Raw genomic sequence first — 26,937 nt, forward strand, 5'->3', positions numbered from 1 at the left:
TTTTGGCAGTTTTGGGTCATCCTTTTCTGGAGATAGTTCTTTATCAAGAACTCTTTTAACTTTCCTTTTAAAATTGCTGCATGCTGACTCTACTTTCCTTTTAGCGTAGGTTGACCTTCTGTGAGATGATATGCCATGAAATTTTAAAGGTGACTCCTCTATATCTTGCAGCGTTCTGTTAAGTAGCTCAGTTGATTTTTCTTGGGATACTGTTGTTTCAAAATTCAAAATACTATCATTGCTGTCACTATCTACTGCTTCAACATCAGAAAGCTCATTTCCAAACCTGGAGTGTTTCTGTACTTCCTCCCTACATGGCTGGCATACTTTCATTCCTGGCACTAAATTCCGAAGAGTTGGGATTTTACAGGCCTTTTCTGTAAATTCAAGACTTACATTTCTCAGTGATTTTGATATTTTCTTCTTGTGGCTCTTAAAAGGATCAAGACAATATATTTGGTAGGTTTCATACTTTTTCAAATAGTATATTCTGTGATGTTCGCAGACATTGGATAGGACTTCCCCAGGTACACCACTTCTGAGAGATAACAGCTGTTTTTCAAGCATACTCATGATCTCAATTTTGTTCAGTTGCACCACTGGTGTGTAGCTTTTTTTGAGGCAATCAGATGCAGTTACTTTTCCAATGCTGCACAGTTCAACAATTTGCTCATTTTGAAGCATAGTGGAGACACTAACCTTTTTTAATGTCGAAGTTCACAATGAGCAGCTTTGCCTAACTCATAGCACACACAATTAATGTACAGGTAAAAATACACTGATCGTACACACAGAATAAACTTGGACACCCATGGAGCATCTTTACACAAGAAGACTTGGCAGAAGACTAAAAGTGGTACCCTAGAATCTATTTTGATTTATCATGCCTTCACTGTGATACATTGTAACACTTTATTCTTCCAAGAGGTTGCACTTAATTCTCTTATTCCTTGGGGAGATGAAATAACAATGAAAAGTGAGGCTGAATAGGTGGGATTGTATTACCTTCTCAAGTTTGTCATGTAATACAATCATATGTGAGGCAGGGGAGAAAACAATGTGGCACATAATGTCAGCATTATCTCTCCCAGTGAAATAGAAATTTAATACTCCAGTTGCCATCAAGGAATGTGGATATTGGTGACAACCTGCTGCATATCTATAAGTAATACCATTTGCTCTGCCAGCTCTTCAATCACTAAGGGTTTGGAAGACCGTACTTCTTCTGTGAAAGTGAGGCTAACTTGGTACAACTCAAGTTCAGCAGGACTCATTTAATCACTTTTTCACAGATCTTAACAAACTAGTACATTGCATGTGCTTATGATGACCACTGGTTTTTTGGATTAGTGATTTCTAAACACGAGGAAGAACATGATGTGAAAGTGAAATTTATGCACCCATATCGAAAATCCCCATGTGATGAAATTGGTGGTATTGTAAAGCATTTAGTTGCACGAGAGAGCCTCCAGAGATGTTCGGGAGATGCCTTTAACACATTGAAGTGTATTATTTAAATAATTTTATTTAAATTAGTATTTCCATTTATCCTTTAATGCACAGTAAGAGCCTAATGTATTTTGATACTAATTTTTCCATGAACTAAACACTTGAAAAATGGGTAAATTCCAGGAAAAAAGCATCATTTCACATTTCTGAGCCATTTGGATTTTTTTACCCTCAGCTGCCACAAGCAAAGTATTGCTATTAAAAAAAATTGTATGAACAAGAGCCACATTCACTAGACTACATGTTTGGTCTTAGATTTACTGACCAATATTTCAAATATATCCTCATGAAGGTATGGATACACTTATACTTATTATCTTACAGTACGTGTCCAAAATCCCTCTCACGGGGGCAGAAAAAAAAGTAAAACCTGAAATACTCATAGTGGCAGTCAAAACACCACCATTTTTATTTCACAGTATATTAGAGCACATATTAACCTTCAATTTAAAAAAAAATTGGATGAGTTAACTGCTCTGCCTTTTGGTGATAATTCTGAAAATATGAAGTAATGTTTTTGAGCTAAAAAAAATCGGTTAATTAACAACTGTTGACATCATTTTGGCCAACATAACAATGCAAGGGGAATAAAAGACATTACTATGGAAGCTATGAACTTGGATAGACAAGGGGTCAAAATTTCATTCAAATATATTATGTGGTTTCTGAGTTATGAATTTTTACCCTGTGCCCTGCACTCTGGAATTTGACTCCCACTAGCGCCACTTCTGAGCAAACATCTCAAACTTTGACTCCTCATATCTTGCAAACTATGAGAGTGAGAGAGGAAATATTTTACATGGGTCATAAGATAGGTGATAGTAGCTAGTGACAAAAATTTCATTAGAATCCGAGTCGGTGGGTGTCATGCCTGGGTGAACTGACATGGAATGACCCTAATACCAATCTTGTGCGTGATGACTGTTGGTGATTGATGATAGCAAAACAAAATACAAAAACTTAGGTAATACCATAAAATAATACAGAACTCACTTAGGTTTCTCTCCTGTACTACTTTCAGGAACTTCTAAAGGGGGTAATTTCTGCTGCAGCATCCTAACCATTTCTGTCCAACATTCATTGGCATCCTGTAAAGAAATGAATAATCGTACTTTATAAAATAACTTTAATTAACCTAACAGGGTTGTCCATTCAGACTAAAATTGTAATTCATAAAAGAACACCACAAATGGAAGGGAAAGATGAATAACCATGAAAAAATCCTCCCATGAAACCATTCTCTTCTAAGTTTAAAGCAAAAAAACTCTAAAGTTGCTGCCAACTTCTCATGAGTTCATGACATCATCACAGTTTTGGTTCATTTACTAATTCAGGGATAGCCTTCAATAGAGGGAAAGAATTGCTTAAAATAGTGTAAACAACAACCCCTGCAAGGAATATGATCCACAGGGCCATCAGCAAATGCAAAGTTTGTAAACTATGCATAATTAAATAAGAATAAGTGCAAATGAGACACATTTCCAAAATTATTTCAGCCTATTTCACTCGTGTTGGCTGCAACAAGGGAAATAAATCATTCCAATGTGTTATGCATATTTTATCCCATGTGCCTCCACTCATCATAGGCCAGTGTAGTTCTTATAGCCACTATGGTGGCTCAGAGTAGTTATTATATTGCTATGTCAATCCCTTTTCACAAGTGTAGCATGATACTTTACCCATGACACCACCAGAACAATTGTGCTAAGTAGGAGTAAAGAGTTTCAATTCCCAAAAGTTGAGCTGTGTTCACAGATGTTCAGATGAGGGTTAACTCCATTCTAGGTGAATTTGTGAGCAAAGCAAACTTCAGAAAATATAAGAAAGAATTCTTAGCTAGGTCTTCTAAACTTTGTCACACCACGACATATGTGACTATGTTTCTCCAGTATAAGGGTACATATATAAATTTCCATTTGTAAGAGAAAATTACGAGGACAAACTTTTTGAAGATAGACATTTTCAAGTACAGTAGAAGATCAATCATCCAGAAATGTAACTAATGGAAGGTTTCCCTGAGTAATTCAAAATTTCACTTTTTTAAAGTTGCATCACCAAAAATACGGCTGCCTAAGTGGTTCAATTGCCATCTTAGAGCCTGGCTGTCTTCACAATAATGAGATGAGAGCTAGTCTACTAATTTGCCTTTTTTTCTGAAAAATATTTCATTAAGTGACATGGATACCTAGATGTGGTGATTTTGCACAACAGAATTCACGGTATAAACGTACAGTGTCTATTCCTCAAACTTTTCGGACGTAATTAAGAGAGATACACAGAAGGAGGTTACATTGTGCATGCCTTTTGGGCCTTACCCCAGTACATCTTCAATTTGCCTAATTATCATTCATTGAGCTCCAACCATCAAGAACATGCATTCGCAGCAGTGAGAATCAGCATTTTGTTTAAATTACACATTCCTTCAGATGCCATTTTCTCAGATGAAAGCACTCTTTTCCGATCAGAAGTTTGTCTTTTTTTGGAAATCTGCCAGTGAAGTACAGTGGAACCTCGTTAAAGCGAGTACGGGATATAGCGACACCCCCGCTATTACGAGAGATAGCCGATGCACCGTCAATTGACCCTATAATAAGCGTGTTAAAAAATTCGTTTTTACGAGACCCTTTCGGTGTTGGCTCTCGCCATAGCGAGAGTTTCACCGCCGGAAGACTTTCATGAAGATTCCTTAACCTCTGTAATTGCTAGCGATCTGTTAGAAATGAAGTTAAAGTAGTGCTCAGTCTCAAATTTATGTGGTAAACTGTCGTTCGATAAATATAATGATTGACGAAACAATGCTTTGCATGATTTTTATTCAGTGCGGCGCTTATAAATTGTTTGAATAGTTAGTCGTTATTTGAGTAAGGAAATTTAGTGATGCAAAAAAACATCGCCTTTCGTCTGGATTTATGCTTACGTTTATCGAATAGATGTTTATCTGTCGCCGCACCACTCCTGTTCCTGTATATCTGTTCGCAACAGGTATATTGGCTATTATTTGCTCCACCTCCGGTAAAGCGACAATTCGCTATAGCGAGTGTTTATTAGTGCACCGTGGGGTGTCGTTATATCGAGGTTTCACTGTAGTCAGTTGCTTCAATTGCAGGAGCCTCAGAGTAGTAATTATATCGGCTACGTCAATCCCTTTTCACAAGTGGACGTTCTCAAAAATTTTTAACCTTTCCTAATGGAAAGGTTTCATGCTTGAAACCTGGGATTGAGATAAGCAGACCCATTTGAGGAGTAAAAGACCACCTGTATTCTGTTCTTGTGTTGGTCGTTAGGCAGGCGACCTTCGCAGCGAAGCCTGCAGCCTGAAGGGCTCCTCCCAGCATGAGTCACACAAGTTGTCGAAGATTGTTCATGAAGTTAATGCGAAATAGTTTTTCCAAAATACCTGCATTCTTTGCACTCATAAGATAAGCAGAAACCACTAATATTAAATTAAAGAGTTAAAATTCAGAATGGATTATTATTTATGGTAATTATTCAAGTGGGATTACTTCGGGTCGGAGAATTTAATAATTATAAATTATTTTATAATAGCAGTTATGAAAATGCTATGGAATGCACATTTTATCATTTCTCAAGATATTTTAAATTTAATTTATAAAATTTAAAAATATGTTCCATGTCTGCTTTATGATGCCAATCACCTTGTAACACCTAATTTTGAGTGGTTTGTTTTGGTTGTTGGTGTGACGAAATAAAAGCAATAATAAGCAGCAGAAGTGGAGTGAGGTAATTGTTGGGATTGTTGACGGCGCGGGAGGAGATGAAAAGGGGGGACTCGGATTGTGATAGTTATGGCGGACGGGTGTTTCCCTGCTCCCGAGTTTGTATTATTTAAAAGTGCAATAAAATGTTTGTAAGTGACGTGTGAAAATGAAGAGTAATTAAATGAAACGTTACATTTTGGTGCCGCAACGTGTAGGGCACGACTTCTCGAGAGGATCGAGACCACGGAACGCCTGAGGAACGAGTCGCGTCGTAGAGAGCGGGAATTCAAGATGGCGGGAGTGAAAAAATTTTACGAACTGAAAAAGGTGGATTTACAAAGTTTGTTGAGGATTCGGGGATCGACGACCCAAGGGGCGAAATTTGAGCTGCAGGAACGTTTAAAACCGCTCTTGATAAAAGAAGGGGTAGATACAGAGACACATGAGTTTGAGATGGAGACGCAGGACCAAGGATACAGTGACCTACGGGTGCTACTAAGACAGATGCTAGAAGAACAGAAGAGTCGAAATAGAAAATGGGAAGAAGAACGGGAGAGTCGAGATAGAAAATGGGAAGCAGAACTGGAGAGGCGAGATAGCAAACAAGAAGAAAGAGACAAAAAGTTGGAGGAGACAATGAAAAGCATCAACGAAGGGCTAGCGGCGTTTCGGCGAGAATGTAAGGGGAGAAAGGAAAAACAAGCGGAGGAAGTGCCCGGGAAGATGGCGGACGAGATAGGACAAGAATCCACCTCAAAGGCAGCTGGGCTGGATGAGGAGGCGATCCAACGCATCGTGCATGAGAAAGGCACGAGACCCGGCGTCACAATGACATCCGCGGTACAGTTGAAGGTCCCGACGTTTGATGGGAGGCATACATCAGGACCCCGTGAGGAGCGTGCGTGGAGGACGTCGGGAGGCGCGTTCCAGCACAGCCAGCAGCACGGATGGAAGTCGCAGCAGCGGGAGTGGCAGGCGTCGAGCCAGCAGAGAGAGGGACGACGAGACAAAAACTTTCGCGGCGATGGATACGTTCACCGGCCGGGCGAGAGATCAGCTGATCAGCGGCCTGCACTAAACAATGTAGCGGAGGCGCGCCAACCGGAGCGACAGCACCTTGTCAATTCCATGATGGTGGAAGGAAGCAGTCACATAACCGAGCTTGGATCGGCGGGAGAAGGTGACTCTGACAATGAGAGGATCGCGAGAATATTTAGGATACGTGAAGGTAACGTAAGAAGGGACGAAGGTCGGGTGGAGAGAAGAAGGAGGAAGGAGAAAAGGAGGAGAGTAAAATTTAAAATGGGGCAATTAGATAGGTGGCGAGAGTGGTTACACCCTGGAGAGACGGTGGAAGGGTGATGTGACAGGAGAAAAGTGAGGGTAAATACATGTGTAATAATTTGATATGGATGATTGCAGGAGTGTTTGTTGATTGTTTATTAAGTGCATGGTTGGTATTTATATGCTTGGAATGAATGATGACAGTGATGAATGAATGAGTAAAGTGAACGGAGAAGGGGAGTGATAAGTAAGAGAAGTGTGACAGATGGAATAATGAAATGCCGGTGTGTGAAGTGGAGTGAACTGTGTTTGTGTGATGGAAAGGGGGAAGTTCAAAACTGAAGGCGTTGGGGCCACGCCCGTAACCCATAATACTTTGTTTTTGAAGGCTTTGAAAAAGAAAATTGCATGTCTTTCCATTTTCTTTTCCAATGGGGCAAATGTAACACCTAATTTTGAGTGGTTTGTTTTGGTTGTTGGTGTGACGAAATAAAAGCAATAATAAGCAGCAGAAGTGGAGTGAGGTAATTGTTGGGATTGTTGACGGCGCGGGAGGAGATGAAAAGGGGGGACTCGGATTGTGATAGTTATGGCGGACGGGTGTTTCCCTGCTCCCGAGTTTGTATTATTTAAAAGTGCAATAAAATGTTTGTAAGTGACGTGTGAAAATGAAGAGTAATTAAATGAAGCGTTACAACCTTTGCATTAATTATTTCCACCAATGTACTTGAGATAAAGCAATACCTGAATGGGAATTTCTCACCATGTGTTTAAGAAGTTTTAGAGCTACTATTACAAGTGCACTGCAGATATTTGAATTAAGGAAATTGTTTACATGCATGCATTAAATTCATGTTATAATAAAAACAATTTTATGTACATCCCAAATCACTTCAAACTACAATGTGCCTTAAGGATTTCAACTAGAATGACCACAGCCAATTGAAGCATATATGAATCAATAACAAGGTAAGAAACTCTGAAAAAGTAGGATTAAAAGTACAGTAAACTCTTGATTTTACGAAGCAGGATTTTACGAAGTTTTCGATTATACGAAGTGATATTGCGGTCCCGGTGAAAAGCATATGCTAAATACATGGCGCTATTCGATTATACGAAGTTTCGATTATACGAAATTTTTTGAATTTACGAACCTCGGCTCGGTCCCTAGGAACAAATGGCATTCGTTTATACGAACTACGGCAAAAAATTTGTCAACAAAACTAGTTACGCCGGCGTAAGTAGCTAAAAAATCAGCGCTTCCAACTGTGGTCCATCAAAAGTGCGAAATCTTAAATGATAATGCAACTTTGGAGAGAAATGGGTCGCCAAAAAACTCACTGTGGGAATTTAGGGGGAGTAGGAGTTCAGTTAAAATATCGCGGCTGACATTATGCCCCTATTTACGTGCCTGTTCGTAAACATAGCATCGACAATAATTCGTAGTTTAACATGTCAGGAAGGTCACGCGGAGTATTTCGTACACCCCTAATTAACCCTTTGCACTGCTGTGAACGTACTTCGAAGACTACTTGACTACTTTTCGCCGAAGCACTTCGAAGGGTCCCTAATCCGCGACCCTTTCCTCCACGAGCTTACCCTCGCTTGCCCCTGAAACTGGGCTATTTTTTAATGCATTACCTGACGCAACCCTGGGTTTCAAAGGGCAAAGGTGCCGTGGGGGGGAAAAGAGTAAAGTGCGTGTTACTGTGGGGCTGTGCGTCAACCAAACGGGCACGGACAAAATAAGCCCGTTGTCATTGGGAAACTTGAAAGGCCACGGTGCTTAAAACATGTAAAATTGGAAGCCCTCCCCGTTTTTTACCATGCAAATGAAAACAGCTGGATGACCCGAGAAATTTTCCAGCAAACGGTTATACGTCTACAGAGAAAAATTGCTGGAGAGAACAGCAAAATTGTTTTAATAATGGATAATGCCACCGTTCATAAATACGTGGAAGATCTAAAATTGGCTAATGTTCGAGTCCTCTTTTTACCCCCGAACTCGACTAGCAAGTCCCAGCCCTTGGACCAAGGCATTATCCAAGATTTTAAAGTCCTGTACCGGAAGAAGCTTGAGCGGCATTACTTGCGATGGATCGGTATGTATACATTCATCTATTTTGCTCATGTGCGTTTGGATATCGATTTAGATATTTTTATTCATGATTACCATTCTTTTAAATCTATTTGCTACTTTTATAAATGGGAACAGAAATTAATAACATCCCGAAATGGACGTTGATACATGCAATCCGCGCCATAATATCTTTTCGTGTATATATTGGCCTTTGTGAATGAACAACTTAAATATCTTAAGTATTGGGCTCTATTTACCGCCAATTTATATTTCAGGCTTCTCGTAATGAAGACGCACTTCCAAGTCTAACCATGAACTTTCTTCTCACGCGCTTCCCCGTTCTCCCATGCTGGGGTTCTGTCTTTCAAAAGCCTTTGTCCCTTCCCTCCTGCCGCCTTTGGCTGATCTTGCTGACACCCACCTTACGCATCCCAAACCCCTCTTTTCCCAGCATTTCCCATTCACTCCCTCCCTAAGGAGACTGAGCTTGTGTGCGTCGCAAAAAAATACGGCCCCCAAAAGTAGACTGAGGCAGAGCTGAAGGCCATTTCCCCACCCTTCTTTGTCCTGCCCCCTTCACCAGTCCTTGTGATGACCACACTTCTTCCCTCAGGCAATCCCCATCCCACTCTTATTCACCCCACCCACTGGGAACGTTCCCCGATTGTGGAGAAGGGCATGGTTCATCTTTACCTGCAACGGGGGGAAGTTATTAACCGGAGAGAGGCAGAAGAAGTATCTTCCACTATCGGGAAAATGGTGCCGCGCTTATAATTGTCTCTCTTCTTCTCAGCTGACTTTTCAATTGAAATTAATTTCTTTGCTCTTTCCACACTATATTTATTTACGATTATGGCGCGACTATTTCTTAGTGCTAAAACTAAGAAAATCTTTTCTATATGTCAATGATCCTTTGCCTAACTTTCAATACGGCGGAGAAAGGAACACGAAAACTAAATGAGGTGACGGTACAGGTTTTTGCGTGTCATTTTTTGGGAATTCACGCTAGCGAACCAATACTTAACCACGTTGAGAAATGATAAAACGTCTCTTGTAGGAAAACAATCAATGTGGATAATAACGTTTCTATCTATATTTCTCCGATACTGTAAGATGTTTCTCCTGCCGTTTTCCGGTTGGAACCTTGCTCCTGTCGGCATAAAAGGAGAGAAACATACTACATATATGAACAGGTCACCTAACACCCGGTATGAAGAATACAGTCGTGATAAAGAATTAAGTCTTTTATGGCAACGTCTGCAAAGATGATGGAACACAGTAGTCGGACGGAGAACTCAAACAGAATTTACTTCAAATATTCGCCAGAAGATAATCACATCCTACGTTATTTATGATCGTAATTGAATCTCAGTGAAAATAGAGCACATTCTGCTGAAAATACGAAGTAACTCGAAATATTAACTTACGAAGGTTATTTTGGAAACGGGCTAAGACCCTTGTTTTTCTTTTTTTCTCGTCACTGAGCGATAGAGGGCGACATAAATGGCGGTTAGGCCGGCTGCCGCTAAAATTCCGTGGGTGTCAGAAACAAATGTCTATCTTTTGCATACTTAATAGTAGCTATTGGCTCCTAACCACAAATTTATTGCTGTAAATTCTTATAATAAACATTGCAATTCATTATTTGATTACGTTTTCTAAACTGGTCGGGAATTTCTTTAGCGATCGTTGATGTTGAAGTATGAACAAGAAATGGGAATTTTATGGTGGTATAGTTATTTAACGATTTTTCACATCATAAATCGATAGCAAAAAGCCTTTTCTATGAATTATACCGAGAATAACCACCGAAAACATTTAAATAAGACCACTAAAGACAAAAAACGGCGGAAGAAACAAAAACGAACATTTTTTTCGTGACTTATGAAAAAGGTTTGAATTTACGAAACTCGATTTTACGAAGTGCCAATTTTCCGGTCCCACTGATTTCGTAAAATCAAGAGTTTACTGTATTAAACCCCAGTTCAGATATTTATTTCAACAAAAATATATCTAAATACAGTAAACTCTTGATCATATGAAGTCAGTGGGACCGGAAAATATGCGCTTCGTAATATAGAGTTTCGTAATTTCAAACCTTTTTAATAAGTTGCTAAAAAGTTTGCTTTTGTTCCCAGCACTCTTTTTCTGTCTTTAGTGGCCTTGTTTAACTTTTTCAGTGGTTATTTAAGGTAGAATTTTAAAAAAATGCGCTTTCGTACTAATTTTATGCTATGAAAGATTGCTACAAATAACATGACACTAAACTTCCCATTCTTTACTGTTAAATATCAGCGATCTTGGTGCTAAAGAAATTCCCATCCATTTAAGAAAATGTAATCAAACAACATATTGGAAATTTAATTGTAAGAATTTAATCTAAGAATTTTGTGGTCAGTAGCGAATAGCAAATGTTATGCATAAGATAGATATTTGTTTCCAACGCATACGAAATTTTAATGGCAGCCCGCCTTACCACCATTTGTGATGCCCTCTATCGCTCAGCGACAAGAAAAAATAAAAACAAGGGTCATAACCTGTTTCCAAAATAACCTTCGTAGGTTAATATTAGTTGTTCCTTCCATATTGCCAGGTGAATGTGTGATCTTTTTAATTAGTTATTTTCATTATGATTCAGTTAAGATCATAAATTACGTAGGATATGATTTTCTACCAACGAATATTTTAAGTTAATTCTTTTTGGGCTCTCTGTCCGGCTACCTGCTCTATCATCTTTGTGGAAGTTAAAATGGAAGACTTATAATTCATCAGCAAGGCCATTGATGCCGGGAGTCAGGTGCGATGTTTATATAGTAAGTCTTTCTTCTTTTATGCCATCAGGAGCAAGGTGTTTACTGGAGAAAAGCTGGAGAAGCATCTTCCATTACTGGGGAAATGTAAAGAGAAACATTATTCACATTCATTTTTTCCCACAACACACGTTTTATTATTTCTCAAGATATTTAGGTGAAGTATTGGTTCACTTGCCTGAATTCCCAAAAATGATACCCCAAAGCATGTACCTTAACCTCATATAGTTTTCGTGTTTCTTTCTCCATCGTATTGAAAATTAGGCATATCATTAATATGGATAAAAGATTTTCTTTATGTTAACACTAAAAATTAGTAGTGCCGCTATCATAAATAGTAGCCTGGAAAGGACAAAGCAAATAACTAATTTCTATTGAGAGTCTGCAGAGAAGGAGGGAGACAATTTTAAAATCGCAGCACCTCACACCTGGCAGGTATGACGATGGGAAGTCTTTGACTGAATCATCAGCAGGGAGGTAGAATGAGCGCCTCACCCGGACCGAAACCCGAGAAGAATTTAACTAGATAATTATTTAGTTTTTTTCTTTCTCCCTTCCATGCTAAAATTTATTTCCATTTATGGTACATCTATTTCAAGTGCTAAAAAAACTAAAAAATCTTTTTTCTATATCCACGTTACATAGCATCATTTTAAATAAGGTGAAGAATGAAACCCAAAATCTAAAGAAGAGCAACACATTAGGTATAATTTTCAAGAGGTCACGCATACACTTCTCCACAGTCACAGAACATTCCAAGTGGGTGAAGTAAATAAGAGTGGGATGGGTGCTGCCTAAGAGTGGGGTGGGTTGAGGAAGTGGGGGCAGGATAAAGAGAGGTGTAGCAGGTAGAAGAAGGGTGGGTAAAGGGCCTTCAGCCTTGCCTGAGGCTACGTTTGGGGGCTGTGTTTTTTTATGATGCACTCAAGCTCCTTCACCAGAGAGGGGTGCTAGGGAAGGGGAGAAATGCTAATGGAGGGGTGTTTGGGTCACAAAGGCAGATACCACCTAAGGCTTACCTGTTGGACAAACCCTCCATGGTCACTTTTTTCAGCAAATCGAGGGAATGCAGTATGAAGGACTTGAAGCAATATTAAAGGGTGTATAGCTGATCCTTGAGCATTTGTCAAGCTTCCCGCTCCTCTCCTTTCCATGGAATCATACAAGTCTCGAAGAGCAGCTGTAATAGACTGGGCAGCTGCGGTATTTGAGCTACCACCTCCACCCACACCAGCTAACAATGATACTCCTGCAAACATTCACACCAAGTGAAATAACGTACACATAAAAAACTTATTCACTAATTCAATATCTATTATCATAGTGCAACTTCTGAGTAGCTCTAGGAATAGATGCAGAAGAAATGACTCATGTAATCAAATGAATTAAGTTAGTATATGAGAAAAGCAGAAAAAAGGCATGATACTTATGTCAGGAAAACATGCATTTGGCATTATTTCATTTCATTATCAATCAGACCCAAAATGAGGAAATCAAATCCTTCACAATACATTTAAAAATGAATTATACAAAGAAAAGTCAGGAACTCACCCCCCATGTACTTTTTCAAAGATTCCTTTAGTTCTGGCACTGTTTTCAAGCACTGAACTGTAGCATTCATATAACAGGTATTTCCTAAGTTGATTAATCCTGCAGGGAGGTCCAACTGCAAATTTAAAGATCAGTTTTAAACACTAAGGTAAAAATAAACATGGAAGAGGAGAGTAACAAGTGAAGTTCATGTGCAGTTATCTATGGCTACATTATATTTATAGCATAAAGTAAGTATGCAACAACTATGAAACAAGTATGACCACCATCCAAGCACGATTTGTACCGGGGCAGTTGCAAGAGAAATCAAACTGCATTTCCAAGGTGGTAAGCAATTTTTCCATTTGTTGTATTATCCAAATCCCCTTCCTTTCTCTCCATCCTCGGTTTACCAAACTTCTCAATACTTATTTCCTTGTCAAGCTTGGTATATAAAGGATACTGATTTGCAATTTTTCCAATATTAAAATCAAATTTTACCTGTGGTTGATACCATTTACCATACCATCAGAATAGATATAAAAAAAGAGGACAGTGAAAGAGGGGTGGTTATTTTAAATAAATTAAACCAAGAGCTCCACTTCAAAGGGAAAATTTATATGGATTTATACATATTTCATTTAACTCGTGACCACCATGATGTTTTTGCAAATATTTTCTGTGATGTCATTGGTGTTTTTTTCATGATTAACATATCATGCAGAAATGTCGTTATGATGAATGTAAAATGAACTTCACTCCATCTTGAAGAAATTTGACCATAGTGACTACATACTTTAGTTATGGCCCATGCCAAAAAAATATCTCCCAGTGACCATTGACACAAGGAATACCCTGCAACTCTGTCGCTCTGTGCCAGGTCACTATGCCCGGCACGGCAAGGCAGGAAGTCACATTGCCAGTCACTACGACAGGTGCAGCAGCCAACACGTTAGTATAGATAACACAATAAAATATAATAGTTTCACTAACTAAAAAATGAGAATTTAGAAGAAATCAAATGGACCAACCAAGTTAGTAAAACAAAAGTCCTAACAGCATTGACAGAAAAAAGAAGACTTTGAAGAATTATAAGCTTGAGAAGAACAGGGAACAAAACAAGATATGAAGGTACAATGATAGCAATTGTCGGAGGATAGGTGGTGAGCTAGAATTGCAAAGGAAGCCCTCAAATGAAATACATAGAAAAAGAGAAGAACTAGAAAAGGTGAAAAGATTGTCAGATGGGCGAATTGGACAGGGAGCTGCACCAATCTACATAGCTAACCAGTAATGATGAAAAATTAGCAACAAACTTAGAATGCCAAGTGAAAACAATATCCACCTAAGCTAGTACATCGGATCCGGATTGAAGGTTTTCACATACAATGTTTTTCCGCATTTAGTGTTTATTTTTTGGGGTCCCGATTCATTCCCTATGCAAGCAACGTAAAAATTATCCTCATTTGTGTTTCCGCATTTGAGGTCATAAAAAATTTACCGCACAAGATATTTTTGCCCGATATGTTTTTTCATTATGGTTGATTCAAATGATTATTGAAAACTTTGAATTTCTACTCAAGAACAAAAATATTCTCAAGAAATTATAGCAAGAGTTCATTGAATCTACCAGGGAATGCTTCTTCATCACCATTCCCCCGCATATGTAGCGCTGGGATCTTCAACTTGCAAGCCAGCCGGGTTATTTGTCTTCACATGATATTTCACTCCCCTTCTCATCCAAACACTTTTTGTTTCCAATTTGATCTAATGGAGTTAAGTGATCTTTTAATAACCTGTTACACCCTCTTTCACTTCTTGAGCCTGACTTCGATGATTACGAGAGGACTGATGAAATAAGTTATTCTCCAGGGGCCACTACTGTGGTGGTTTTCTGGAAATTTTTTTCATCGATGGCTTACGCACCTTTCATCTCTTATCTCTACAGGAAGCGCAGTGTTAGGTCAGTATTTATCCAGTCCGCTATTTTCCCTTCCAAAGAGGAGGCCCAATATTACTTGTGCAGTTGACCCAAAGATTCTTTCTATTATCCAATCCTCGGTCAGTTTCCATGGATAAAACGAAAAAGAACCGAGGAAGTGTTTCACTAGACATGATGGTGGGTGATAGCATTCTATCTCTGTGAGAAAACATCATATTACATCGTATTTAGATATCCCGGAACCCATTTGCAACATGTGGATGGTTATCATCAATGTTGATTCAATATCTGCTACTATTTATGTGTCAAAAGAGAGATACAAAAATCCAGCCGGAATTCCTCGGCGGTTGACTTCGACATCGTAACTCTGACGAAATTGCCAAAATCCAGAGGCAGTGACAATTTTTCATCATAGCTCCAATTCTGGTGATGATTAAACCTTGTCACGGTGCAGAGTTAGCTAACCGGGAAGAAATAAGGTGAGTCAGAGTCAAGGTGATCAGCTCGCTGCATAAGCAACTTCTCCTGGCTCCATTTGACCTGCATAAGGTCGTGGATATATGACAACAAATCTGGTGTCACCATCGAGTTGAAACACTTTCAACATGTATGCATTATACTTGAAATAAGATTCTCCTATTTTGGATGATCTCAGAATCCGATAAGTTCAAAATGAGAGGATTTTTAACGGCTCATTTGGCCCTCATTTCGCTGAGGAAACACAATACATTAAGTTGGCAAAATTCCAGATAACATTCCGTTAAATAGATACATATTCCATAATTTATAATTACAGATTAAGGATCTTCTGCTGTCTCTTTATTTCACTTGTCTATAATGATGCAATGACGAGGATTTTTTTGGGAATTATACTTGGTATTCTTATTATTTTAGACATGCCATAGTCAGCTAAATGTCACTTTTATGGAATAAGTTTCCTAAAATTCATTGAGACAACTAAAAAAATGTGCAAAAATGGAACCAAATCCCTAGCAATATTGTGTGGGGGAATGCTTTTAAGTAAGTGTATATTATAATTCTCTTAAAATATAATCCACTCATTGCTTTATTTTACTTCACCATTATTTTTAGCTCTTTCCTGAAAAGGGAATTGTTACCGCATATGGCACCAGTGGCATAACAAGGAGGTGGGGTCTGGAATCCCATCCCCAAAATATAAAAACTAAATTACTCTGCTTCAACATTAAAGAAAACAAAATGTTGAAAGTTCATATTTAAATGAAGGTTATTCGAAGTTGAAAAAGTGGCATTTTTCAACAAAAAACATTAGCGGAATGATCATTTTCATAAGATTTATCAACAAATAAATTCAAAATTGCCCAACACCTCACTCTATTTTAAAGTTGTTGGTCTTTATCATATTTACAGAGATTTTTACGGCTTTCATGTGATATACGTGATTTTTACATGTTTGAAAATGTCACTTTTTTGTCGAAATTTGTCAAAAGTGCAATTTTTGAACAAAGCTTACAAGTGAAAATAGTTTTGATTACATTTTTGATAACTATAGCTGCATGTTTGTAGCCTCTAAAATTTTTACTACCTTCACTCATTTGGCTTAGGCTTTACATGGGCACAAATATGGTAGTTTTGAGTAATTTGACTGGGGTGCAGAATTTTTGTGTGTGCCTCATTGACTTCAAACACTCATATCTTGGAAAATACTTGCAATGGGTCTTTAATATTTTGGATTTTTCTTAACTAAGGTTGAAACTAACAACAGGGAAAAAATGATCAAAATCAGAAATGGTGGGCGTGGGACCCTGGTTGAGTTGACATGGAATGACCCATTTACAAAATATTTCTTTGCAAAATGAAGTTTCTTCCATGATAAAAAGAGTTAAAATTAGTTTAGAACCCTCTATTTTCTAACCTTTCCCCCCTCCCACACCCTCCTGGTTTTGGACCCCCCCAAACGAAATTCCTGGCTACGCCGCTGTGTGGCACCTTTAAGTGACTTAAAAGTATATCACTTATTTATAGAAAGCCATTCCAAATATTACAGACCGTGAAACATGAAAAAAATGGCTGATCCTCATTTAGTGTTTTAAATTTCAGTTGGATCCTCATCTCAGCGGCCTGAGTTCCAACCTTGCTGTATCATTTATTTTTCAAACCTGGGATAAAACATTATTGTCATGTAGTTGTGTTTATACAACAATTTATATTCAGTATGTTAACATGTAAATAAATGATATATGCAACTGTGGTCCATTTAGCTCTTATTTGAACGTAAGGGACCACTGCACATTGTGGCTTGAGTCAGGTTTCAGTGAGCTAAAGTTGCTTGTTTGTATCCCACTTGTTTTTGCCGATAGGTAGTGCTTTGCTAGAGCATCCGCAAAGCTAGCAGTTCCCAACCTTTTTTCCACCCGTAACCCTCTACACACATGTAACTAATATTGTATCTCAAAAATTTAACGTGCGCATTTAATTACATAATATCAATATGGGTATGTGACACTTTTGAATACCCCATATAATATGCATACATATTGGTTAAGACTTACCAGGCCACTATTAGGGAATGTAGCATCTGCCAGCATGTACCAATTGTTTTCGGCATAACCCCTACTGGATCGTTGCGTACCCTCATACACCCTTGGGTATAAATACCACAGTTTGGGATTATTCACCACTGTATAAAAACCTGTACATTGAGAATTACCTACAGTAGAATCCTGATTTAACGTTTTTCAGGGGGGCCCCCATATGACCTCGATAACCTGCAATGCCCTTGAATTTGTTCACTCATCTCCACTTAAGATTAATAAAAATGATAGGCTGAGGAGATCTGAGAGACAACTGCACCAGTTATTTGCGGGTATTTAAATGAGTAGATGGTTTTATAAAACTGGAAAATATATCTATTCTATGACTGACATAACTTTATTGCAACTCAAAACCTTTGACACATTAGCAATCCCCAGATAACAAAAATGTCAAATATTCATGCATATGAATAGGTGGAAATAAAAAAGGATTATGGTGTCAGGAAAACGGTAGAGATTTGAAATTGTAGAAATTGGAAATATAAATTGAAAAAAATCCATCGAGTCACGAAAAATGTGTGCACAGTCAATTCTTCCACATCGGCTGTCACATTGCCACAGTAGAGCCAAGTCAATTACTGATAATGGAATGGGTTTTTTTAAACACGGACATCGGTAAAAGGCATGAGACCCAGGGACGAAGACGAGGAATATCTACATTACCAAGCTACTACGAGCAAAAAATTCCGAGTAAATTGTAATCTAACCGCAATCATCAAATCCTTTATCAAGCAATAACTTAAAATGAACGCATGAACATAAGAGCGGATGCATGAAATATGCTTCCAAATGCCGTCTTAAAATTTTAAACGGATTATTAATACTTACGGCATTGGCTATCTCCGTTTCACTCATATCTTCCACAAATAAGGTTTTTTCCACGGGCTCTTTCGGTACATCCTCCTCTTTACTACCCATTAAGAGCACTGTCGCGCCCTTTAAAGAAAGCCGACAATTAGAGAATATAGCAGCTGTGTATATACAAATATAAATTTAAAAACCTACTCACATCCTTCAGTTTCACGTTTCCCCAATCCGTATCACGTAACGTAGTGCCTTTTAACATAACTTTTTGACGTTCCGGTTGAACCCCAGTCAAAGCAAACAATTGTGCTTTGAAAAGGAGAGGATCCTCATCTGTGTTCGCTTCAACGTCAGGGTAAGTTTCTTTTCCCCATTTTACCTTCACTATGAAAAAGGAGAGTAAAATATTGAGTTAAACGATATGTCACGCGTCTAAGCTCTACAATCTGTCATCATTAGGGAATGTAAAGATTCACAATTTCCAGCTGAGTGGTATTGATGTCAACGTTCCCATTTTCATACATGCACTGTCATGAAATACATTTAGCATTTATATCATTACAAAGTAATATTCAAATTATTACCCTTGAACGTAGGCATTTTGATGTAAAGTAGAGCCTGTGTAACCAATTAAACAATTTAGACAGATGTATTTCAAGTCCTTAACGGCTACTCTTTGTATGACTCGGCTTTCTTCAAATTTCGTGTTGAAGTCAGATAAACGTAAACACGAACTTGATTGAAGTAGTATGTGGAACGGAAATGGATCCTTCGAAAATCTGAACAAAGGAACTTGGGGCCGGCTGGATCGAACCAGTTCCAGCCAATGAGAAAGCTCAAGAAAAGTTGTGACTTCCGTTCCTTTCTGTACGTGTCGTTCTTCCCTACGTGAGCACGTAAGTAGAAATCACATGTGGACGTTATCCTAAATTATATTTATCATCCTTTGTAAGGTGTGATTAATATTTGTAGAAATGCGAATATTTGTATAGTTTCGACGAAGTAGATACGCAAGTGAATGTTATTTATGCGTTTAATTTTTATTTTCATTATTGTTCGTATCATTTCTAGAGTGGAACGGCACCATGGCTCCCAAAAGGAATAATATGATCCCAAATGGGCATTTCCACAAAGATTGGCAGAGATATGTGAAGACTTGGTTCAACCAGCCTGCACGAAAATATAGGAGGAGACAAAATCGTATCAAGAAGGCCCGTGCAATCGCCCCGAAACCAGCAACTGGACGTCTCCGCCCTATTGTGCGATGCCCAACTCAAAGGTACCACACGAAGCTTCGTGCTGGGCGAGGTTTCACATTGGAAGAAGTCCGGGTAAGGCTGCAGCCTGTACAAGCTTCCCTTCTTACGTTTGTCACTCGCCATGTCTAAAGGAAACATTGTTTTTGTGTGTAGGCTGCAGGGCTCAATCCTAGTTTCGCGAAGACAATCGGAATTGCAGTTGATCACCGTCGGCGGAATAAGTCTGTGGAGTCACTTCAAATGAACGTCCAGCGATTGAAGGAATACCGCTCCAAGCTTATCCTTTTCCCTCTTAATCCCAACAAGAAGGTGAAGAAGGGCGAAGCAAGCGTAAGTAAAACTGCAATATTACTGTCGAAGTAAAAATACCTTTAAGTACGTTATATTTCCTTTAAATTAATGATTCAGCCGTGTGCTGCTGTACTGTAGCTCAAGGTGGTCAATTTATCCAGGAATTACTTACGTTGAAGGGATAACTTTGTAGTAATCTTGTGTACCCATCCCTCCTTGGGTACTTAATATTTTGCCACTTCGTATTTAATTAATGCATCAGGCATTCATGTTTTTGGTATATTAAATTAGCTAATATTATTTATGTCTAAGTCTGTGAAGAGCATGTTATGACTTGGTTGTTTCCTGCTGATGATGTGATTAGGATCCGATTAATGAGGACCATGATTCCACCTATTCCTACTGAGGCTGGAAACCGCCATGCATGTGCATGAATGCCTGTTAGGTAACTTCCAACAGCCTTGCTAAATGATCAGACACATAGTGTGCTGTTACACCAATGGCTTGAGCTCGAGTCCTGTTCGTTTCCAGTTGGGCATGCTAAAAGTATCGCATGGTGATAATATACTAAGAAGTTATTTTGGTTTTTGCAGGAAGAGGAACGTAAGGTGGCTACACAGCTGAAGGGACCCATAATGCCTATCCGTCAGCAATCTGGTAAACCTCGTGCTCGTCCGATTACGGAGGAGGAGAAGAAGTTCTCCGCATTCACTGCTCTCAGACAGGTAAATACGACATACACACGTATATTAATTGTATTATAGTGTGCTACTGCAATCTTAGTTTTATAGAATACTGGTGTGCGTTAGTGGAACATTGGTACAATACTGTTACGGCCATAAATTTCATGGTTGTTTCTTGCTAATGATGTGATTAGGATCCGATTTATGAGAATTATGATTCCATCCATTCCTACTGAAGCTATTAACAACCATCACACTGCATGCATAAGAAAAAATGCAGAAAGGTAAAAATAGGTTCCAACTGTTGCCCTACCCACTCGATAAAAAGTAGCATATCGTTTGTGGGGCAACAATGTCAAAAGAATTAGTATGTACCTGTCTTCTTCAACGGCAGTGACATGAATTTACAAACGATCATCCCTCACTTTGTTTTTGGCCATTCTGTAGTAGAGTCACCCGAGCAGGCATTTCCAGGGCATTTGCATTACTGAGATAGTGGTGCAAATAAAAGAGCTGAAAATGTTGTAAATGCTGTGAAACTTAAAGCGAAGATTGCTGTGTTTGTAGCAGACGTGAATGATCACATTCCAAGTTCCTAAATATTTTTAAGTAAATCTGGGACATCTACCTAAAAGTTAACTGCATGCAGCCTGGTGAGATCTGTGCAGCATAACTAGAAAAGGTTGACTCTAATGATGAAATTAGCAAATAAACCTTTTAAAGTATTTCAAATACAAAGTAGGTCATGAACATTTTCTCTCTTGTGTAGAATTGTAAGGACAAGCTACACTTTGAAAATAATTTTTACGGCAAATTGAAATGAATAAATCATGGGTGAAGTTTAATTCAAAAAATATACTATATGGGATACTGACAAATTTTCATTCTTGTAATGAGTATTAATAATTCGCCGGGATGTGGATGGAAGGTCAGAGACATCAGTGGTAGCCCTGACGAAACAAATGTCAATGGATTTCTGAGCCGTGCTTTCTATTTGCGGTTGGGTTCTCTGTAATTTTTTTACGAGCGTGCTTCCGCCGCTCTTTTTAATGCAGGTCCACAGAGGGATAGGCACGTTTCTAATTTTAAAATGTAGAAAAAAGGCACGCTCTTATGTATAAATTTAACTGGAATGTTCATGTACAAATTGAGGTCAGAGGACCTCTTTAAATACAACATTGGAAGTAATTACACTATCCTCTGTTAAACGCACATGATGACTCATACTTACGTATCAACAGGAGACTTGAATGTGGAATCAGCCGCATTTTGATAACATTATTTAAAGAATGCGAGATATTGTTGCAAATAAACAAATGTATCAGTTTGTGCACCGTTAGCATCAGGAATATTTACCGGTTTTTGTTTTTTTTTTATTATTTTCAAAAACCAATTTTAGGAAACAATAGCAATAATTAGGAAGTAAGATATGCCGTCGCATGTTCTCTGATAAATTCTGTGCATTTTGGTACCTCATTTGTAGAGTTCGGTTGCGTATAAGTTGAGAAAAAGGTATCTATACAGTAGAAATAATATAGAAGATTATACATGTTTGCCAGTGGTTTCACGGTGCTGGAATGCCGTTCCCTTACTGGTTAATAAAAGACCTAATAGTCAACACTTCTGTCAATTTTCTTGCCTCATAATTTCTAACCTATAAATTCGTAACAAAAAATTTTAATGAAATGTAAATAATAACTTGAAGGGAACAAAACAGACATAGTAATATTTCACTTCTAATAAACGTGAACGCTAGTTCCGACACTGCTAATTTTGCCGTGACGCCACTGATGTTTGCTCCAATACTCCTTTACTTTTTTTTTCTTTTTAAATTGGCCTGATTGTTCATGCCGGAAGCCATATCATTCGTCCAATTTCAATTTACGTGGCTCCATTCTTGCTTGGTCCGAAGTTATCCGGTTTCTGGGCCAAGGTTAAAGCTGCTAAAGTTTTTTGCTTTTTTCATCCCAGATGATGCAAAAGACTCCTTTATCTTCTGTATTTCTTTGAAAATGTCTCTGAATCAAAAATTGGCAGTGACAATTATCGCATTTCACTGTAAAAAAAAAACCCTAATGCTGCACTTGAAGAACTAGCAACAACCAGTAGCGCTGTGGAATACTTCACCTTTTTGTTCTTGCACACAATTGATGATATTATCGTGAAGCACTGATGGTATTAAGGAATGAAGATGTGGAACAGTTCATGATGTTGAGGCAAAATGGTATTAAACACGATGGCGTTGAATGAGGACTCACTGTATTGTGAAAATGGACCTCCCTGGCCCATTAATGTTCTTGTTCAACCATGGTGGACCTTCAAATAGGCAGTGTATTGGTAATAGGCTATGGTGCACTTAATCATTTTGACTTAACCTTTAACTGTCAAATCTTTTTCCACAATGTTTCATGTTTCAAGACCCTTCACTGGTATTTCGGCTTCACCCACTAGTATGTCATTTTTAGATTGACTTGTGCACCAGGTTGCTGTCACTTTGTATAATACGGTCTTATATGATCTGAAAGAGTTAAAAATTATGAACTTCTAAGAGTATGCTTTGTTTTTTCTGATTTAGAGATTGCCTTTTTAATGGGTCAAGACTTGGAAAAAAATTAGGCTAAGTAACCTGTAGTGCAAATTTTGTGATGTGATTGTGATAGTTTCCCTAACTATGTAATGTTGCATTTTGCAGGTATTTGCAGCCTGTCTAAAAATTCTCTCCCTTTGGTGTTGAATAAGAGCTTAAATTGCCTATCAACGTAATTGCTTGTGCCCAACTTTTTTGTTTTGCAGTTTGTACAGAATTTTTTTTTTATTTTTGCATTATTTTACTTTTTCACAGGCCCGTGCTGATGCCAGGCTGGTTGGAATTAGGCAAAAGCGTGCTAAGGAAGCAGCTGAAAATCCTGATGATGCCGTGAAAGTCCCTAAAGAGAAAAAGAAGGGCAAGAAGTAATACCTTTGCCTTTAATGTATGTTGGCCTTAATTTGTGAAAATAAATGCTTATTGCAGCCATTCTGTGTTCATTAAGAATTTAATGCCTTACCCCATCATAGTGATATAAGAATTTTACTTGGAGTTTCTATCTGAAGATATGGTATCAAGTACTTCTCCACGTTAAAAGTCTAGTCTTGGAGGGTATCTAAGGGTCATTTCATTGTATGAGCATTGAAATGAAGTTCTGGTATTATTCCCTGCAATAGGAAACATTGAAATGATCATAGTATACTATAATCCTAACAATAATATGTAAGAAATCAAATGTCTCCAACTTCCTGAGTGGCCATTCCCCACTTGTAAAATCCTGTTCAAAATAAAATTTCCTTATGAAATGCTACACCTTGTGTTATACCTGCCAGTGACAAACTGCATGCAGCTTTTCCTTGAAATGGGATGTAGCAAGAATTAAATGAGAAGAATTGCTAATTGTGAGTTACATTTCGTTGGGAAAGAGTTAAATTTTTCATAGTAGAGAGCCCCATCAGTCACAATTGATGCATTCATGACTAGCCTGTTCAGGACAGAGGTGGTAGCATGTAACTTAAAGGTGTAGTTAGAGGGGTAATATTGTATATGTGGTGTAATTCTTGTGTTCATAGCAAAGATTAAAGCTGAGGTTGGGATGAAGGGCTAAATCTCAGAATAAGTATTTAGGCTACAGTAATAGCCCAGAGTTACAGGTGAGCTTCCCATAATGTTTTCCCATCCTCTCAGTCCTACTTGTATGCAAGTGTTATGCCAACTTGATAATGACATTACGCAACTGTGTGATAGCGAAGATTCATGGAGGGTGACAACTTGTGGCTGGGTAACAGTAATCACAAGAAACATTTCTTACCTGTGAAGTCCTCTTGAGGGTGGTGGGCTTGTTCGTAGTGCCGGAGGTCCCAGGTGAAGCCACAAGAGAATGCCTAATCAAAATCCAGTCGTATAAGGTATCTTATTATGAATTTGAATGGCCTGTTTTCCTGTAATTCCTTGAAGGTGAACGTTGAATTTAACACTGAGTCTGGACAGGAACTATAGAAAACTATGACTGCCAATAGCTGAATGAGCAGATTTATGCTTGGGTCAATTATGTTCCCTATGACGTTTTTGAAGTGCGAATAGCACATCATTTTCAATGTCCCCAACTGATTATTATTAATTCTGGTATTTATCTTTTTTATGTAGTCCACAATAATTACTACGTAAATGTAAAAACTTTTCACATATCATTTCAAAGTGCATTTGCAATTCCAGAAAACAGCATAGCCTTAAATTGATACTGGTCTAATGCCCTGATCTGGTGCTCCACCAAAGGTGAAACTTCATCACCGAACGCAGAAGGATCAGTTCCCAAAATCACACTACTGTACTATGCATGCACCTTTCCTTATCATCACTGTAACAGTAATATACTAGTTCTTAAGCAAACATGTTATATGAGAATTAACTTCAGAAAAATGGGGGGCAGTGAAAGGCTAAAAGGGTCACCCGGGTTTAGTGAGATGACAGGGTGAGGTAAAGATGGAAGGACAAACACCACCTAATTTCCTTTACTTGAAACTGATTTTGTTACATAAAAATCACCAGAGGTTAATGCTTACTTTTGCATGAGTTGGTTTTCAGGCTCCTATAATGGGTACTTTCCAATCGCGTATCTATGCTGATCTGTTTTAAACTGTTTAGCTCAGAGTGTGTTCCAATTGCAGCTGCGACATCATCTGTGCTAAACAGATGGAAACACATCTTGCACCGTGGTTCGTCTGTGCTAGCAGACAAAACTTGTGATGGGGGGAAATATATAGTGCTGACAGAAAATGAATTCCACCATCTTAAAGATAAATATGATGATCATTTGAGAATAATAAATATTAGAAACAAAAGACGATAGGAAGAGGAGGCTACTAGATTTTCTCAAGTAATTGTCCTCATCAAAAAAATTAGGAATGGAAAATATTAGCTGAACCAAAATGTTACATTGCTTAGATTCTAAGCAGATTTATTTCATTAGCTTACGTGGATACCCTATGTGCTGGGCGTATTATGGACAAAATTTCCTTTACCGTTCATGTGTCGTTATTGTATTCCATTAATTGTAATTCAGTACTGCAATATTACTGTTGAATCGGCAGATTTATTCTGCAGTGTTAACATTTTTACGGCTTTACCTGCGTTATCTGAATGTAAGTTGTACACGTATCTCAATCCAGAAGCGTGGAATAAATTTTACCTCATCATCACTGGTCAACAATCCTAGGATTGGTATGACGGAGCTCTCCACTCAATTCTCCTATCAGCTAATCTTTTCACACCTACGTATTTCTTCTCCTTCACATCTCTCTTTACTTGTTCCATATATTTTGTTCGAGGTCTTCCTTTTCCGTTCTTGCCTTCCACTTGTCCTTCGACAATCGTCTTCATCAGGCCATCATGTCTCAAGATTGTTCAAGATCAAGTGGCCTATAAGGTTGTTCCGTCTTCTTGTTAAGGTTTTCATGAGGCTTCTCTTCTCTCCTACTCTTCTTAGGACTTCCTCGTTACTAACTCGGTCGATCCATTTGATCTTCATCATTCTTCTGTAGCACCACATTTCGAAGGCCTCTATCCTTGCTTTCTCCGCGGCAGTCATTGTCCATGCCTCACTTCCGTATAGGAGCATACTTTAAATGTAGGTTCTTATAAATTGTTTCTTTACTTCCATATTTAAGTTTCCTGCTGTAAGCAGGTGTCTCTTTTGGTGGAATGCTCTCTTCGCCTGAGCTATTCTGCTGATAATTTCTTTCTTACTTCTCCCGTCCCTAGTTATCTTGCTTCCCAAATAACTGAAATTTACCTGCCGGCACTATAGCCTTACAGGAGAGGTAATTATTAAGTAGTGATAATTCCATTATTTTCTTTCAACTAACACTCACTAGTGCATTCACTAAATATAAAATGAAACAGACGAACAATTATGATCCTTCTTTATAATTCATTTGGCTAAGGTCAGGTCAGAAGCGACAGGTCATTTGAACATTCAACTCTTGCCGCCGATTTGTCCAACATTAGTAAACACACCTGTGCAGATGCGTTCCAATCCTCTGTCTCTGCGTACGCTAGTGTGTTTCACTCTGTTACGATGTGAGCTAATCTATGCAAGATGATTGGAAACCACCCACTGTCTTTTCACCGAAAGAACTTGTGATGCTTGTGAGCTGATTAAACAAATCCAAAATACTAATAGGTTATTATCTGAAGGATACACATGCAGTATGATAAGCTTGGATGGATCATTTTCTCTTCTAGTACTTCACTTCATCCAAGGAATGACAAGGAAAAGAAAGACCCCTATTACCCTTGATTGCCACCCAACCCAATATGAGGATGCATATCTGACTATTCCCTACCATAATGGAAAAAAAATTGACTATTATGATAAATTACACCAAGCACAAAACTGAGGTAACCAAATAATTATAACCAATTGG

General features: G+C 38.3%; 2 protein-coding genes across 3 annotated transcripts in view; one reads left to right on the forward strand and one right to left on the reverse strand.

Moving 5' to 3' along the window:
- LOC124162524 (ubiquitin carboxyl-terminal hydrolase 14) overlaps positions 1-18,962 on the reverse strand; it is a 39,586-nt gene extending 20,624 nt beyond the window's left edge. The window contains exons 1-6 of the mRNA XM_046539096.1: positions 18,836-18,962; positions 18,457-18,635; positions 18,276-18,383; positions 12,954-13,068; positions 12,422-12,651; positions 2,503-2,597 (exon numbers count right to left, since the gene is read on the reverse strand). Coding sequence (XP_046395052.1) covers positions 2,503-2,597; positions 12,422-12,651; positions 12,954-13,068; positions 18,276-18,383; positions 18,457-18,635; positions 18,836-18,851 — 743 coding nt within the window. The 5' untranslated portion in view covers positions 18,852-18,962. The remainder of the gene's footprint in view (positions 1-2,502; positions 2,598-12,421; positions 12,652-12,953; positions 13,069-18,275; positions 18,384-18,456; positions 18,636-18,835) is intronic.
- Positions 18,963-19,055: 93 nt separating this feature from the next.
- LOC124162533 (60S ribosomal protein L13) lies at positions 19,056-23,500 on the forward strand. Of its 2 annotated transcripts, none has more exons than XM_046539107.1 (5): positions 19,056-19,147; positions 19,323-19,582; positions 19,664-19,840; positions 20,395-20,526; positions 23,327-23,500. In XM_046539107.1, the coding sequence occupies exons 2-5, from the start codon at positions 19,337-19,339 to the stop codon at positions 23,438-23,440; spliced, it is 669 nt and encodes a 222-aa protein (XP_046395063.1). In that variant the 5' UTR covers positions 19,056-19,147; positions 19,323-19,336; the 3' UTR covers positions 23,441-23,500. The 2 variants fall into 2 exon arrangements, with proteins under 2 accessions (XP_046395063.1, XP_046395069.1); XM_046539113.1 differs by having other exon boundaries at positions 19,141-19,204.
- The last annotated feature ends 3,437 nt before the right edge of the window (positions 23,501-26,937 follow it).

The sequence above is a fragment of the Ischnura elegans genome, chromosome 1 (genome assembly GCF_921293095.1).
Source record: "Ischnura elegans chromosome 1, ioIscEleg1.1, whole genome shotgun sequence".
NCBI lineage: Eukaryota > Metazoa > Arthropoda > Insecta > Odonata > Coenagrionidae > Ischnura > Ischnura elegans.